This window comes from Ursus arctos, unplaced genomic scaffold (assembly GCF_023065955.2).
Source record: "Ursus arctos isolate Adak ecotype North America unplaced genomic scaffold, UrsArc2.0 scaffold_7, whole genome shotgun sequence".
Classification (NCBI taxonomy): domain Eukaryota; kingdom Metazoa; phylum Chordata; class Mammalia; order Carnivora; family Ursidae; genus Ursus; species Ursus arctos.
This window is the reverse complement of record NW_026623089.1, coordinates 76,035,735-76,052,126: the sequence shown is the minus strand read 5'-3', so window position 1 is coordinate 76,052,126 and position 16,392 is coordinate 76,035,735. Positions and strand designations below refer to the sequence as shown.

The following is a 16,392-nucleotide window of genomic DNA, read 5'->3' as shown; positions in this document are numbered from 1 at the left end:
ACACTCATTTTTGTAAAAATGTGGAGCTAGGGGCTAATGCTGTCTTTGTTTTAAAAACTTTCAAGGCAAAATGACATTACCATACTGTAAAGATATTTTGAGATAGATTTATTGTGCCATATTAGCATTTCATTTTCGATTTGCTTAAAAACAGCTTAATGACTTTCATAGTATTTTATGTTCCCAGGTCATTTTCTTAAGTTTTTTAGAGGAAGTTTTTAAATAGTCCATTACAAAAGAGCAAATTGTTTTAACTGGTATTCTGCCATAATTGATATATCTACGTAAACTAAAATATATCAGCTATGGATTTTTACTGTTTTTAATATGGCTTATTTAGTTTTAGACAATTTTGATAATTTTTGTCAATTATGTGAATTTATAAATTGTAAATAATTTCTAAGGGGATAAGTTTGAAAATATTTAATAGATAAAATACCTACTATTGCCATAGATTCTACTTTGAGAATAGGCAAATCTAGAAAAGAAATGAACATTTGTTTGTATATCCTTATTGAGAAAATGGAGATCAAAATGGTCTTAGATTTGAGAATCTACAGCATTAAAGTTAAATTACTTGGTTATTCATATTTCATTTTCACTGGGGAAAATGGATTATTTTAGTGAAATTATCAAATATGTACGAGAAATCATCATTGGCTCTCATGTCAAAGCAGTGATATTTTGGCCCAGAGTATCAATGTCAGAAAGAATAATGTATGATGTCCACTTTTGTTGGTATGTATTTGATATAGTCAGGAAAGGAAAGTATCTAACACATACTTAGCCACAAGAAATCTGTCCATTGCATGAACTGTCTGATTTAAGTATAGTTGGGAGATTGTTTTAAGGAAAATGAAACCTGTGAATTTGGCATTTTAGGGCAATCTATGCTTAGAAGCATTTTTTCCTCTCTAACCTAAAAGGCTAAACTATCACATGAGATTTGATTCTAATTTCTCCTGTTTTTAATTGACAATGAAATTTGTGCTACATTTTCAGTCTTTTTTTTTCTCACATTAATTGCGATAGGGATTCATCGACATAAATTCCATTAAAGTCTAAAATAATTACCCTCATTTAATGTCCTAGATGTAATTCAATGATAAATTGCTAAATGTTTCAGACCTCCTCACTCATATTTATACTAATATATATCTTCATCAGGAACCAAAATTGAAATAAGGAGTTCATTTTAACTAAACCTTTGTCCTAAAAACGCATTATTCATATAGGTGGATATGCAAAGAGGCATACAGATACAAGGCTCTCAACAAATAAACCGTGAATTTTAAATGAAACTTTGCTTCAAAAGGCTTAACTTTTTACCTGTCTTCTGGTCACACACAGTGAATTGATGGATGGATGGATGGATCGATGGATGGACGGATGAGTGAATGAATGAGTCCATCCATCTATTCACTAATTTATTTCAAATTTCTCTTATATACCAGGCAATATCCTAGTTCCTCAAGAGTTATTGATAAATAAGATAGACTAGGTCCTCAATCTCATGAGACTTAATCCTAGCGTGAGAAAGACAGCAGATATTGAAACAAAATTTTTAGCAAGTGATAAACTCTGAGACTAAAATAAAGTGGGTTAAAGTGACTCAGTAATGGCAGTGAGGGTTTAGAGTATTTATATTCTGTTGGTTGGTCAGAGAAAACCCGTTTGAAGAGAACACACTTGAGCTGAGATCTGAATAGCATTAAGAAAAATCCACGCAACGAGCAGCTGGGTGACTCAATCAGTTAAGCGTCCCAACTCTTGATTTCTGCTCAGGTCATGACCTCAGGGTTGTGAGATCGAGTCCTGGGACAGGCTCTGCACTCACTGCAGAGTCTGCTGGAGATTATCTCTCTCTCCCTTTGCTCCTCCCCCTTCTCACACACTCTCTCTCTCCCTCTCTCTCTCTAAAATAAATAAGTAAAATCTTTAAAGGAAAGAAAAGAAGAAAAGAAAAAGCCACACAAAATCTAGAGAAAGGATGATCCAGGCAGAAGACAAAGGCCCTGGGGTAGAGGCAAGCTCAACATATTCTGAGGTCAAAGGGAGTATGGTAGGAGAGATCAGGCAGAGAGGTCAGAGAGGAGAGACCTGATCATTACATATAAGATGATTAAATTATGTGTTTAAAAGATGACCCTGCCTAGTATGTAAGGAAAAGGGCAATTATAGTAATTCTCAAGAGAGAGAATGGTGGCCGGAACCAAAGGGAAATAGAGAATCAGACTATTGAAGGCAGAATTATAGGATTTAGCACTGGATTTTATATGGGGTGGTTGGGGGAGGGAAAAGGGTGATCTAGAACAGGGGTACGCAGACTTTTGCTGTAAAGGGGCACTAGCAAATGTTTTCAGCTACACAGGCCATACTCTGTCCATTACAGCTAGTCAACCCTGCTGTTATAGGTAAAAGCAGCCACAGAGGACCATATATGAAGGAATGAGTGTGTCTGTGTTTCAATAAAACTTTATTTACAAGACAGGCAGTGGGCCAGATCTGGTCTACAGGCATAAGTTTGCTGACCCCTGATCTCTAGAGTAAGTCCTGGAAAGAGTAAGGTTTTCTCTTCTGGAAAACCTTACCATGCAGAGGCTAACAGATGCTCTCCCACATTAGTGACACCATCTGAGATGTGACAGTCAAGTAGGGTCCCTGGGCCTGTGGGAGAGAAGGCTTCATTAGCCAGGGAAGTACATTTTCATTTCCCAGACCGCTTTCCACACTTGCTGGAGTAACCCAGCAGGTGCCCAGAGTATGTGTTTGTTTGACTTTCTTCACTCCCGTGTAGGATAGAGTTCTTAATCAATTATAGGATGATGGAACTGGCATAGTCAGTGTTTTCTCCCTGGTATGCTGCCATGCATTCTATTATTTATGCACCTGTGCTTTTTATAAATATTATACATTGCAGTTGTGTTAGGATATTAATATTTATTATTTGTGGCTATAAATTCTTTAATAATACGTTCATTCTAACTTCCCTCTGAAAATATATAGGATTTAATGTATTTCTCTATTTCAGGGAAAAAAATTCATTACTTATAAGATGATTAAATTCCAGGACTAGGGATCCCTTTAACTGTTACAGAAATTGATAAAACAACTAGTTCATTGATTTCTTCAATATACATTTATTGAGGATATTCTGTATAGGTGCTTCACTAGTACAAGGTATACATGGTTTAAAAAAAAAACAAACAAAAAACCTGAACATCAAAGAGCTCAGTACCTAGTGAAGAAGACTGACCAAAAATCTACTAAGTCCTCTAAAAAAAAACACACGCAGGGTATCAGAAAGGGGTATATAAGAGAGGGTGCTAGGGATCTAAGACAGTGCTTCTCCAAGGATCTATGTTCAGGATCAGTTTCATTTGAATTTCCCATCTATCCCAGACAGATGCTTTCCTAAGATCATATATCAGTGGATGACTAGAAAAATAAAATGGAAAAAGACAAATGCCCACTTTTAAAAACAATTAGATCGAACATACATAAAATTATGTTTCAATAAAAATATCAGGGCAAACATAACACTGGGTAAAAGGAAGAGAATTACAAAAGTTGATCCCATTGTCACTGAAAGTATGCGTGTAAGAAATAAGGTGGAGAATGGTTATTATAGTTATGTGCAGTTGTAACAAAACCAAAATTGGTGAGTGACATAGCAGTTCTCTGCTCTGACTGCAACGGGGATACTTTTAAGGAACAGAGTGTGTGTCAGTATTTATCTTTAATGTGCCACGTGTTCCTGTTTCCTCCTTGTTAACTTTTCTAATCTAGATTGGATTGATGGAAACACCATTTGCAGGCAGTGATGTGTATCCAAACTGTTTTGTGTTTTGTTTAATACACTCAGAGTAGAGAAACCAGTCTCAAAGAGATATCTTGCTGGAAATGGACGAAGTTGTTTTTGAGACAATTACAACGTACTCAGGATATTCGTTTTTATTTTTTCCCTAAAACGGAATAGGTGATGTTCTGTTTTCACTAATCCCTCATTAATACTCAGTTCTGTCCATTTATCCTAAACCAGTTAGGGTTAAATTTAAATTATCTTTCAATGAATGAAATAAATTGTGGAATTTGTATATTTGGGGCTACAATTAGCAAACTACTCTTTAAATATTACACATTTAACATTACCCTTCTCTGTATCACTTGTATGTCATTCATACCAAATATTTCTCACCTCATAAATTTGGCATCAATTAAACAGGTCTCTGCCCAGCTCAAAAAATGTGAGTCCACTGATCTTTCCCTTGGATGTCTCAGTAATGTCAAATTGCTATAAAATTTTCTAAATTTAGAAAAATTTTCCGAACTTCTCTACTAATCTCTTCACAGTAAGCGTTTAGCAATCACACTTTGAGTAGTGCTGGTCTACAAAAGATTCCTGAATTCAGTCAGGAATTTTATCCTTTAGATAAGGATAAAATACATAGAGGAATCTTGTATATATACAACTAGTGAAGATAGAATGTTTACAAACTCACAATGGTTTAGGGAGACATATCTCAAAATGCATCTTTTAAAACACAGTTTTTCTTTTATTACATTCTTTGTTAAGGTGGAACATATTCTTAACAGTTAAAGATTAAAAGTCCAAAAGAGTAAAAAATAAAACTTTAAGCCAGAAATTACTGTAAATGTTTCAATGGTAAAATTATTAAATAAGCAAATAAATGAGATTGAAAAATTATTTCATACAGTTTCTGCATAATCAAGGGTGTCCTACACTGTTGTGTTGCTGTTTGTTTGTTTTCATTTAACCACTAAGTTGGTTATTGTATAAACAAGACACACCCCAAGGTCAAGTAAGTGCTAAAACAATACAGTTCCATCTCTGAAATAGAATTTAAAGTGTCTGGAAGAATATGTGCCAAAATATGAATGCTTAGCTCAGGGCTGTAGATTACAAGTAATCTTATATTCCTTGGAGAATTTTAGTGCCTTTCAAAATTTCAACATCTTACTGTTGGGATCAGAAAAGAAAAAAAGAAAAAGGTAAATCTTAAAATTCCAAGTTAGTCTGTGTCCGTTGACTAATAGAGAAGAGCCTAGTGAGCTCAACCAGACTCTGCCCCAGAGAAGACTAACGGTACAGACATACGAGACCCGAAAATGTGGTTAATACTATCCGGATTTTTATTTCTCAAAAATCATAGTAAATGAATTGGGGGAGTTCCTGAAATGACTTCTTACCTTTAGATTTATTTGGTAACTTTTGATTTCTTTTGGCACCTGGATCATTATTTTCACCTTTGATTCTTTTAAAGCATATAATTATGATCAGAAAATGCCTTAAATTCAATGTGTATTATTTGTAATCAGTTTCCTTAATAATCCCCATGATAGATAAGGGATTATTGTTACAAAGGAAAGACAGAGACAAATGTGTAACACTTTGGTGTGAATAATTTTCTCCTGCAAATATAAACATATGTGGAATAAAAAAAATACTGATAAGGAAACTGCTCATAAAAGTGGAACTGCTTTCTCTGAAATTACTATCCTATGCAATTTTTAAATAGGTATTATAGCCTGCTTTTTTTTTTAAAGACTTATTTATTTGAGGGAGAGAGAGGGTACGAGCAGGGGTTTGGGAGCAGAGGGAGAGGAAGAGAGAAACTCAAGAAGACTCTGTGCTAAGCATGGAGCCCAAAGCCGGGCTCCATCTCACAACCCTGAGATCAGGACCTGAGCTGAAACCAAGAGTCTGGCGCTCAACTGACTTTGCCTTCAGGCGCCCGGAGCCTTCCTTCTGAGAGTATTCAACCACTTTTCCCCTGCCACCTTGCATTACAATTGTTTCTTACCTCTAATATAAAGCTGTAAATTTCTTAAGGGTGTATCTTACTCTTTTTTGCATAATCCACAGTAGTTTGAGTCATTCCTTATAGATAATAGACATTCCACAAACACATGTGTCTGAATAGATGAAGGGTGGGTGGGTGGGTGGATATTTGGAAGGATATGAGTGTTGGTTGGTTTTATTGTACTTGGGGTTCCTTTTCCCTGTAATGAAACATATATTCATATGGTACTTGATAAGATAAACCACTATAATTCTGACTGTAGTCATTATAAATAAAACAAACAAAAGTAACAAAGAGCCTTTATTTGAAGCCACAGAGTGAATTAACAGATTTTTCTCAATAAATGTACCAAAGTACTGAAGGATGCCTCTAATATCTGGGACTTAGCTAAGTAACAAATGTCCCAACTAATTTGAAACACTAATTTTGTATTTTCTTTTAATAAATATATTTTTAAGGATTTAGCCAAGATTCAGGTTAAGAGAGTCTAATGGGTATAATCATGTATGCGTGTCAAATTTGGAGAGCTTTGTCAAGAGTTTAGATAATGTTTGGCAAACATTTTGCTTACCTCTGTTGAAGTATTTGCAGTAGTTTCTGGTTTAAGATACTACTTTTGGCCCATTTTGACTTACAATCTTTAACCCTTCAAAACAGAATACCATCTTATTTAAAGATATAATGGAAAAAAAACTGTCAAAAAAAGTTTTGAGATTTCCTTCCACCCTATTTTCAATTTGGAAAAAAAAAAATCTGTTCTAAGTGCTTTTATATAAGATCCCTAAACAATTTAATGGAATAAAGGAGAAAAGATCATGAGGACTAAATCAATTAATATGTATTATTTGATACATACAGAATTTATTAATATAGAAAGTGCTTTGTAAACTGTAAAGTGAAATGTAAATGCTGTCCCTTTGTAGCAACATGATAAAGCTCATCTCTGGCATTTGGACTGCTTTTCTAATAATATAATAGCCCGTCTCTCTCTCAATGAAGTCTCATCATATCACAACCGAAGAACAAAATTACACACTTTTTAGACATACCACTGAGTAATCAGCTCCCTTCAAAAGGATGTTTTGGCTTAATAATGAAAGCATCTTAATAACTGAAATTATTACCCACTGAGTTACTGTCACCGTAATGTTCTAAAACAGACAAATTTCCTGGAATAGGAAACATACCCTTTTAACTGATACTTTGAAGGAAAATTTCTGTGAATACAGCTCTTGATGTGAAAGTAGCATTTCTCCCTCCCTCCCTCTCTTCTTTCCTGTCTCCATTTCTTCCTCCTTTCCTAGATCCAGACTTTTCTTCTTCCTTCATCCCTGTTTCCTGTCCTCTTTCTTTTCACTTCTCCCTTGCAAGCATGTACGAACTACCAGCATTAAGCATAAACGGGATTTTCCCTTTGCTCCCTCTCTATCCCTGTGTGCTCAGCTAATAACATTTCGTCCACCCCCTCTAAACACTCTCAAGACCTGTTAAAACTGGATTTCACATCCCAAGAAACAGGAAAGCTGCCTAATAACTGCCTCAGCCTGCAGTAAGTTTTGCTGTTGAAATACATTGAATGACCGTCATTTGCTCATTAAAGTCGTCTTCATTTATTCCAGAATTATGTCTAGCATATATGTAAAATTGGCTTTTTTATTTTATAGTGCTGAACTATAACTCACGCATGAATCGTGAGTTTGTTTATAAACAGAAGTCAATGTTTGGCCTCTGGTCTCCCATACTTGTTATAACTGATAAATAGTATTTTATGATTTCTGCTCATCAGTTGTTAAAGTTTTCAAAACATTGCATTATAATCCCTTTCTGAATAGAACAGAGGAAATCTTCCCTTTAGTAGTCAAGAAATGTTGTGGGACCTGAGTAAATATTTTAAAAGGCATCTGATACCCCGTACTAATACTTTTCCAAAGGCCTCTTTGATGAGGGTCCACACAGATGGCCAATGTTCCTGCAAAATATCTGCGAAAGGGAAAAATGCAGCACTAATTAGTTCATGCTTGCACCAGGAATGATAAATTCTGTAATACCATCAATTAAACCTACCAAAAGTCTTAAATTATTCATTGATTAGTGCAGGGATGCACAGACAGAGACAGCCACTTGGAACACGGCTCGAAAACGCTACATTTTCTTCAACTTTTAGTTAAGCATAATGGTTGGCTTTACTATTTGAGGACATGGAGAATATTAGCAGGTTGCCTTTGTTCTGTGTTTCAAAAAATGTTGCTTGACCAGGATTGCTTTCTAAATAAAGATGATTTGCAAAGGACATATGGTTCCAATTTCAAAGCCAGGATTATAGTCCTGGGTATTTTATTTGAAAAGAAATTCCATATGTCTAATCTGTAATAGAGAGTATAAATACGAATGTTTTTGTACATGGGTGCCCACCCCTCCTTCATCTGTATGTGTGCTTGTGTACGTGTGTTGGTCTCTGCGTGTATAGATGGGTAGGTAGGTATTCTATCATGTGTGTCTGTGTAATGAACTATTATTTGCCCATGAAAACATTGCTTAGGAAGTTTTTAAAAATAAAACTATATACTTATGCTATAGTATTATGTTAAAAATCAAAGATATTAAATCATAGCTGCTTGAGGATTACAACTCTATAAACGACAACAGTAAAGCTCTGTAGAAAAAAAAAGTGAAAAGAGATGCATAAAGATATTCCCATTCGTTTTTTGTGGTTAGAGAACTATGAGTGATTTCTTAATTTCTCCTCTCAGTTTTCAAAAACTTTCCATAAGAGGGGCACCTGGGTGGTTCAGTCAGTTAAGCATCTGACTCTTGATTACCACTCAGGTCATGATCTCAGGGTTGTGAGATCCAGCCCCATGTAGGTCTGCTTAGGATTCTCTCTCTCTCTCTCTCTCTCTCTCCCTCTCTCTCTGCCCCTCCCCCTGCTCATGAGCATACACACACTCTCTCTTTTTAAACAAATAAAATTAAAAAAAATAACTTTTCCATAATAATAAATTGATTGCATTTTAAATGAGAAGCATTTTCCTTAATTAGAATTTATTTCAAAAATAAGTTCTTATCATACATATCAAGATAGGGGCCTTTTGTAAATTCATATTATTCCCTTCATTTTTTAAATCAAGTAGTAAAAAAAAATTTAAGAAATATTGAATCATTAGCACCACATCGAAAACTCATATTTTAAATCAAGGACACTTATGAAAATTTATATGAAAAAGTCACACTTGAAATACTTCTTTTGTTCATTCTTTTAAATGTGATACTTATCATTGGATATGGCCAAGCTTTAACAAAAATGGATATAAAGTGGTCATAATCAGTCTAAATGTGTTTTATTTTTTTTCCAATCAGGCTCAACTTACTTTTAAACTCATTTCTATGATTAGATGGTTTCTGCTTTTAAAACTCTGTAGATTTTCACCAGATGTAGGATTTTACATTTGCATACTTTGCGAATAGGAAAATCAAACTTTTATTTCTTTTTGTTGTCTGATTGCTGAGGCTAGGACTTCTAGTTCTCTGTTGAACAACAGTGGTGAGAGTAGACCTCCCTCTCTTGTTCCTGACCTTGGGGGAAAAGCTCTCAGTTTTTCCCCATTGAGAATGATGTTGGCTGTGGGATTTTTATATATGGCTTTTATGATACTGAGGTCTGGTCCCTCTATCCCTACACTGTGAAGAGTTTTAATCAAGAAAGATGCTGTATTTTGTCAAATGCTTTTTCTGCATCAATTGAGAGGATCATATAGTTCTTGTCCTTTCTTTTATTAATGTGTTGTACCATGTTGATTGATTTGCGAATGTCGAACCATTCTTACAGCCCAGGAATAAATCCCACTTGGTCGTGGTGAATAATCCTTTTACTGTACTGTTGGATCCTATTAACCAGCATCGTGATGAGAATTTTGGCATCCACATTCATTGGGGATATTGGTCTGTAGTTCTCCTTTCTGGTGGGGTCTTTGGTTTTAGGATCAAGGTAATGCTGACCTCATAGAACAAGTTTGGAAGGCATTCGATTGGCAAGGAAGAAGTGAAACTCTTACTCTTCACAGATGATGTGATACTTTATGTGGAAAATCCAAAAGATCCCACCCAAAATTACTACAACTCATACAGGAATCCAGCAAGGTGGCAGGATATAAAGATCAATGCACAGAAATCAGTTGCATTTCTATACACTAACAATGAGACAGAAGAAAGAGGAATTAAGGAATTGATCCTATTTACAAGTGCACCCAAAACCTTAAGATACGTAGGAATAAGCCTAACCAAACAGATAAAGGATCTGTACCCTCAAAACTACAGAACACTTATGAAAGAAATTGAGGAATACACAAAGAAATGGAAAAATATTCCATGCTCATGGATTGGAAGAATAAGTATTGTTAAAATATCTATGCTACCCAGAGCAACCTACATATTCAGTGCAATCCCTATCAAATTACTATCGACATTTTTCACAGAGCTAGAACAAGCAATCCTAAAATTTGTATGAAACCAAAAAAGACACCAAATAAATGTTGAAAAAGAAAACCAAAGCTGGTGGCATCACAATGCCAGACTGCAAGCTCTATTACAGTGCTGTAATCATCAAGATAATATGGTACTGGCACAAAAATACACACATAGATCAATGGAACAGAATAGAGAACCCAGAAATGGACTCTCAACTCTATGGTCAACTGACCTTTGACAAAGCAGGAAAGAATATCCAATGAAAAAAAGACAGTCTCTCCAATGAATGGTGCTGGGAAAATTGGACAGCCACATGTAGAAGAATGAAACTGGACCATTTTCTTATACCATACACAAAGATAAACTCAAAATGGATGTAAGACCCAAATATGAGAGAGGAATACATCAAAATTCTAGAGGAGAACACAGGCAGCAACCTTTTCAACCTCGGTAGCAGCAACTTCTTGCAAGACATGTCTCTAAAGAGGCAAGGGAAACAAAAGCAAAAATGAACTGTTGGGACTTCATCAAGATAAAAAGCGTCTGTACAGCAAAGGAAATAGTCAAGGAAACTAAAAGGCAACCTTTGGAATGGGAGAATTAATTTGCAAATGACATATCAGATAAAGGGCTACTATCCAAGATCTATGAAGAACTTATCAAACTCAACACCCAAAAAAACATAATCTAGTCAAGAAACGGGCAGAAGACACGAGCAGACATTTCTCCAAAGAGGACCTACAAATGGCCAACAGACACATAAAAAATGCTCCACATCATTTGGCATCAGTGAAATACAAATCAAAACCACAATGAGATACCACCTCTCACAGTGAGAATGGCTAAAATGAACAAGACAGGAAACAACAAATGTTGGCAAGGATGTGGAGAAAGGGGAACCCTCTTACACTGTTGGTGGGAATGCAAACTGGTGCAGCCACTCTGGAAAACAGTATGGAGGTTCCTCGAGACATGAAAAATAGAACTACTCTGTGACCCAGCAATTGCACCACTAGGTATTTATCCCAAAGATACAGATGCAGTGACCCCAAGGAGCACCTGTTCCCCAGGTTCATAGCAGCAATGTCCACAATAGCCAAACTGTGGAAGGAGCCGAGATGCCCTTCAACAGACGAATGGATAAAGAAGATGTGGTTCATATTTACAATGGAATATTACTCAGCCTTCAGAAGGGATGAATACTTACCATTTACATTGACATGGATGGAACTGGAGGGTATGATGCTGAGCAAAATAAGTCAATCAGAGAAAGACAATTATCATATGATTTCACTCATACGTGGAATATAAGAAATAGCACAGAGGATCATAGGGGAAGGGAGGCAAAACTGAATGGGAAGTCATCAGAGAGGGAGAAAAACCAGGAGATACTCTTAACTTAGGAAACAAGCTGAGGATTGTTTAGGGTGGGGTGGATGGGGCGGGATGGGGTAATTGGGTCATGAGTATTAAGGAGGGCACGTGATGTGATGAGCACTGGGTGTTATGTGCAACCAATGAATCATCTGAAACTAATGATGTACTATGTTGGCTAATTGAATTTAAATTAATTTTTTAAAAAAATTATTTATTTATTTATTTATTTGACACAGACAGCCAGCAAGAGAGAGAACACAAGCAGGGGGAGTGGGAGAGGAAGAAGCAGGCTCCCAGCTGAGCAGGGAGCCCGATGCCAGGCTTGATCCCAGGACCCCGGGATCACTGCCTGAGCTGAAGGCAGACGCTTAATGACTGAGCCACCCAGGCGCCCCTGAACTTAAATTAAAAAAAAAAAAAAAAAAAAGGAATTTCGAACTGTCTTTCCAAAAAGTAATCTGCAACCAAGTCTAGTGGGATGGACAGATTTTCTTAAGTTAACAAGCCTTCATCCTTATCACATTTGTCATCCACTCACCTTCTAAATCTAAATAATATCCTATCCTGCTTAAGACATATTTAGGTCAAATACATACTTGGAAGAAGATTTTTTTTTTAACTATTTGAACCTAAAGTTACTATGAGTGTTAAACATTTAAGAACACAATCTGAATGTACTTGAAAAGCTGTTATAGTGGGTGTTGCTCTTCGGTTTCACTACTTATGCTCTTTGGTTCCTGTCAAGGCCTTTTCATAAGATTTTGGATTTGGTTAGATTAAAATAGGTTAAGTATTGTGGGGGACGGGAATGGGCATAAGGGAATACGGATTATGGTTGTGGATATACTGCAGAATTGGGAGTCACCCTGGACAAGTAACTTAAACTCTCTGTGCTTAAATTTGATATTATCTGTGAAAACAGAGAATCAACCAGATATTATTTTTTCCACAAAATAAATCTGTATTTTACTTTACAATGTAAACCCATCTCTAAGTCATGATAGAGGCGTTCTCTGGGAAAGTGGGGAATTTTGCCATTTAAAGAACAATGGCAAGAATCCTATTTGAACATGAATCTCAACGGTGGGGATTATTTATCATTTATTTTATCATTATATGTTTTTGAAAGTTGTAGAAGGACCATCCGCCAACTACAGGCTTCATTCATTCGACGTTCATTAACACAATGTGTCCTAGAAAACTTGATCCTCTGCAGTGCTTGACTCCTTAGCTGCTCGTCACTTCCTTCTGGTCCTTTTTGTATGAGAAACACTTCGTGTTCTTGCTCAGCATTCCAATTACCCTGTCCCCCAGATGAGATCATTACCCAAGGGCCTGAGATAATGGCTCCCCACCTCCTTTCAGCTGGACCCCCGAGCAAGTGTCAAGTTCCTCTTCATACATTTAAAACAAAACAAAAAACCAAAAAAATAGTGCACGTTAATGTGGTTAAGCAACATTTAACTTTACATCAACAAATGCCCTATCTTTCAGGACCTGACCAGGCATATTTTGTTTAACACGGCACACAAAGCCATTTTCATGCATTAAGATTATAGAGATCTAAAATTAAAACGAATTTCTTACAGCACTCGACCATTCTCCATCCACATGCTGGACATAGCTAGGGATTTGATGGTTAGCATCAAGGCACAGTGATTTGGATAGGAGCCGTGGTGTAGGTTTTAAGGGTATGAGGGAGAATTGATGGCCTCCTTCCCTATCAGCCTTCACACCGCCTGGCTGTATGACTTGAGGTCAGTTTCTTACCCTCTGGTGCCTTAGTACCATCATCTGTGCAGTGGAGGTAATACTGACTCACAGGATTGCTGTCCCTATTGAAGTCTTTGTTTTTACATAAAGCACAGCACATAAGCACCGTGTAAGTAACGGCCCTGATTATTACGTGAACACTTTGAATGTAGACTTTCCTTTCGTTCCTCTGTTCAGTCTAGTTCGGTGGTTGCCAAAATGTCGTGCACACAAGAGTTACTGTATCTGGTTGCGTTCAGTCATTTTCTAGGGTGATTATCATGTTTGTGTGTAGTCATTTTGTGCTGACCGTATAATACTTTATGTTATAGGTATCCGATAGATGAGACTTCATTACATAAAGTAGTTCTGAACACAGTCCTAGGTCCATACCGGCATATTGAATAGAGTGGTTTAAACAGTTGCTTTACTCTTCCTGGTTGATGCTGAAGTCAGTTTCTTGATCCCTCCAAAATGAGTTGACTTTCCTATAATTGTCTTCTGTTCTTTTCTTATCTTCTGCATACATATTTTGCCTTTGAAGATTAGTTTACAATTTTGTTAAGTGCCAATAGTGATGCTTGTCTTTTACAGTGTGTTGGAGAATTGGAATTAATGTATGTTCATGATCATTAAAAAAGAGAGTGCATACAGTAGGCATTCTGTAATTGGTGGGTCTTGTTGTTATTTTCCTAGTAGCCATATATGTTCATGATCATTAAGAGGAGAGTGCATACAGTAGGCATTCCGTAATTGGTGGGTCTTATTGTTATTTCCGTAGTAGCCATATATGTTCATCATCATTAAAAGGAGAGTGCATACAGTAGGCATTCCGTAATTGGTGGGTCTTGTTGTTATTTCCGTAGTAGCCATATATGTTCATCATCATTAAAAGGAGAGTGCATACAGTAGGCATTCCGTAATTGGTGGGTCTTGTTGTTATTTCCCTAGTAGAATTGACCCATTAACTTTGTGATGTATCATTTTGTGTGTCGCAGACTTGGTTCCACCCGTTCTTGGAATATCTGCTTTTGTCAGATACAGTTCTAGGTGCTGGGAACTATAGAGGTGAACAAGATGGGAGAGGTCACTGCCCTCAGAGTTTATAGCATTATCTGATATGTTTCTTAATAATGTATCTAGATTGAATGTTCGAATTCATTTTTATTTAGTTCCTTCTAGATTGTTTCAATATACCATTGTCTAGGCTGTCATTGCAATGACTTGATAGAGGACTTACCCTGATGACTGTGTTTTTCCCGACAGTTCTTTCAAGCATTTGATTGGAGGACTGGATGATGTTTCCAATAAAGCCTATGAGGACGCAGAAGCTAAGGCAAAGTAAGTGACTTTTTCTTTGGCCTTAGTCTTGATTTAAAAAAAAAACGATTTTGAATAAAAATAAGATTAAATATTTTGTTGAACTTAAAAAGCTCAACACTCTAAGAAACTAATTGCTTGAGAAGAAAAAAAACAAATTTCAAGGTAATGATTACACAGTATGCTTCATATGTCTCTTCTTAAACATGAAATCATAATTTGGGGAGGAAGCTCATCTCAACCAGGGAAAACGGTAAGTTGAAAATCCAATATAAATAATTGAATCCAAACACATTATTTCTCCCATTAAAAATACTTTCTGGATGAATGGTGATTGTTGTGTTCAGTAGTTGTTTGTGAAATTGTACGGAAAATAGTAAGGCTGGAAATATTTCCTGGTGCAAATACGTTGTTGTTTGGCATTGAGCTGGAGTATTACAAAGTTATCAGAATGATATGAGATAGAACGTATCCTATGAATGAATTATCATTGTTGTATAACAGAATTCAATATGATCTAATAGTGCTTTAAAACAAAATTTTCATCTTTTTGACAAAGGTTTGAAATTAGTTGAGATTTGCTTTTGCTGAAAAAAATTTAGGTTACTTTTAAAAAATGGTAATCTTTGGAATCCTGCCCTCTTTTTTCCAATGAACTAATTTAAGGAAAAGCAATTCAGTATTGATAACACACAGGACACCTGAAGGATTAAACTGACAAAAATTTATCAGTACATAGATAGCTCAGGGACAGAATTTGGTTGGTTTTGTTGTAACCTCAAAAGATAACAATAATAATAATAATAATAATAATAATAATAATATAATAATAGCTTTTGTCTTGATAATCTAGGAAGATTAAAAATTTGATCTACAACTAAAGAAGTACTATAGTTCGTTTCAGCTGATAAAATTCTACTATTTTAAAGCTGTCTAAATATATTCACAGTTTCTATATATTTGCTTTCATTTCCTCTGCTCTTTGGAGGGACACAGACGTACATCCTGAGGTCAGACGGTAGCAGTGCCTTTGCAGGGATTTGCTCGGGCAATTGCACGAGCCAGTTTTAACACCAAACTCCACTCAGTCATCGGGATTGCTTGTACTGTGGATGATAGATATTAATTTTCTGGTTTTCTACAATAGATTAAAATACACATTAATGCTAAGCTTAGACTTTAGTTTCTGGTATTGGCACTAATCATACTGAGATGGAAGAGGGGACCATTTAAGATCCTTACCAGTTTTAAAAATTATAAAACTCCCTTATTACTATTGGACTTTATCCCTAGAGGAACGTGTGCTATATGAAAACTCATATTTATAATTTATGTTAGCATTTTTTCTTAGGTATATATATTCAATTAATATTACGATTGCCTTGGGTCATTTCATATATATATAGATACATATATATATATCACATTATATACATTTTATATATATAACTGGTGGTAATATTCAAAATTCATCTAAAACCTACATGAGCAACTGTCTAAATACTTTTATAGTTACTAGAAAAAGTCAGAGGTCTTTTAAGGTAAAGCATTCTTTGGTCTATTTCTGCTTCCTGCTAAATTTTAGATTTTTAGAATGAAAGTCTTTGTATAACTCCTGTTTGCCCAAAGTTGAGTTTAGTTGCAGGCTTAAAAC

The 16,392-nt window shown here is 35.8% G+C and overlaps 1 protein-coding gene across 3 annotated transcripts in view; it reads left to right on the top strand.

Moving 5' to 3' along the window:
* The window catches only part of PRKG1 (protein kinase cGMP-dependent 1), a 1,185,830-nt gene that overhangs the window by 1,063,617 nt on the left and 105,821 nt on the right, over nucleotides 1–16,392 (top strand). For all 3 annotated transcript variants that reach the window (XM_026503976.4, XM_026503975.4, XM_044386021.3), the window contains one exon: nucleotides 14,685–14,759. In XM_026503976.4, the coding sequence (XP_026359761.1) occupies nucleotides 14,685–14,759 (75 nt within the window). The remainder of the gene's footprint in view (nucleotides 1–14,684; nucleotides 14,760–16,392) is intronic.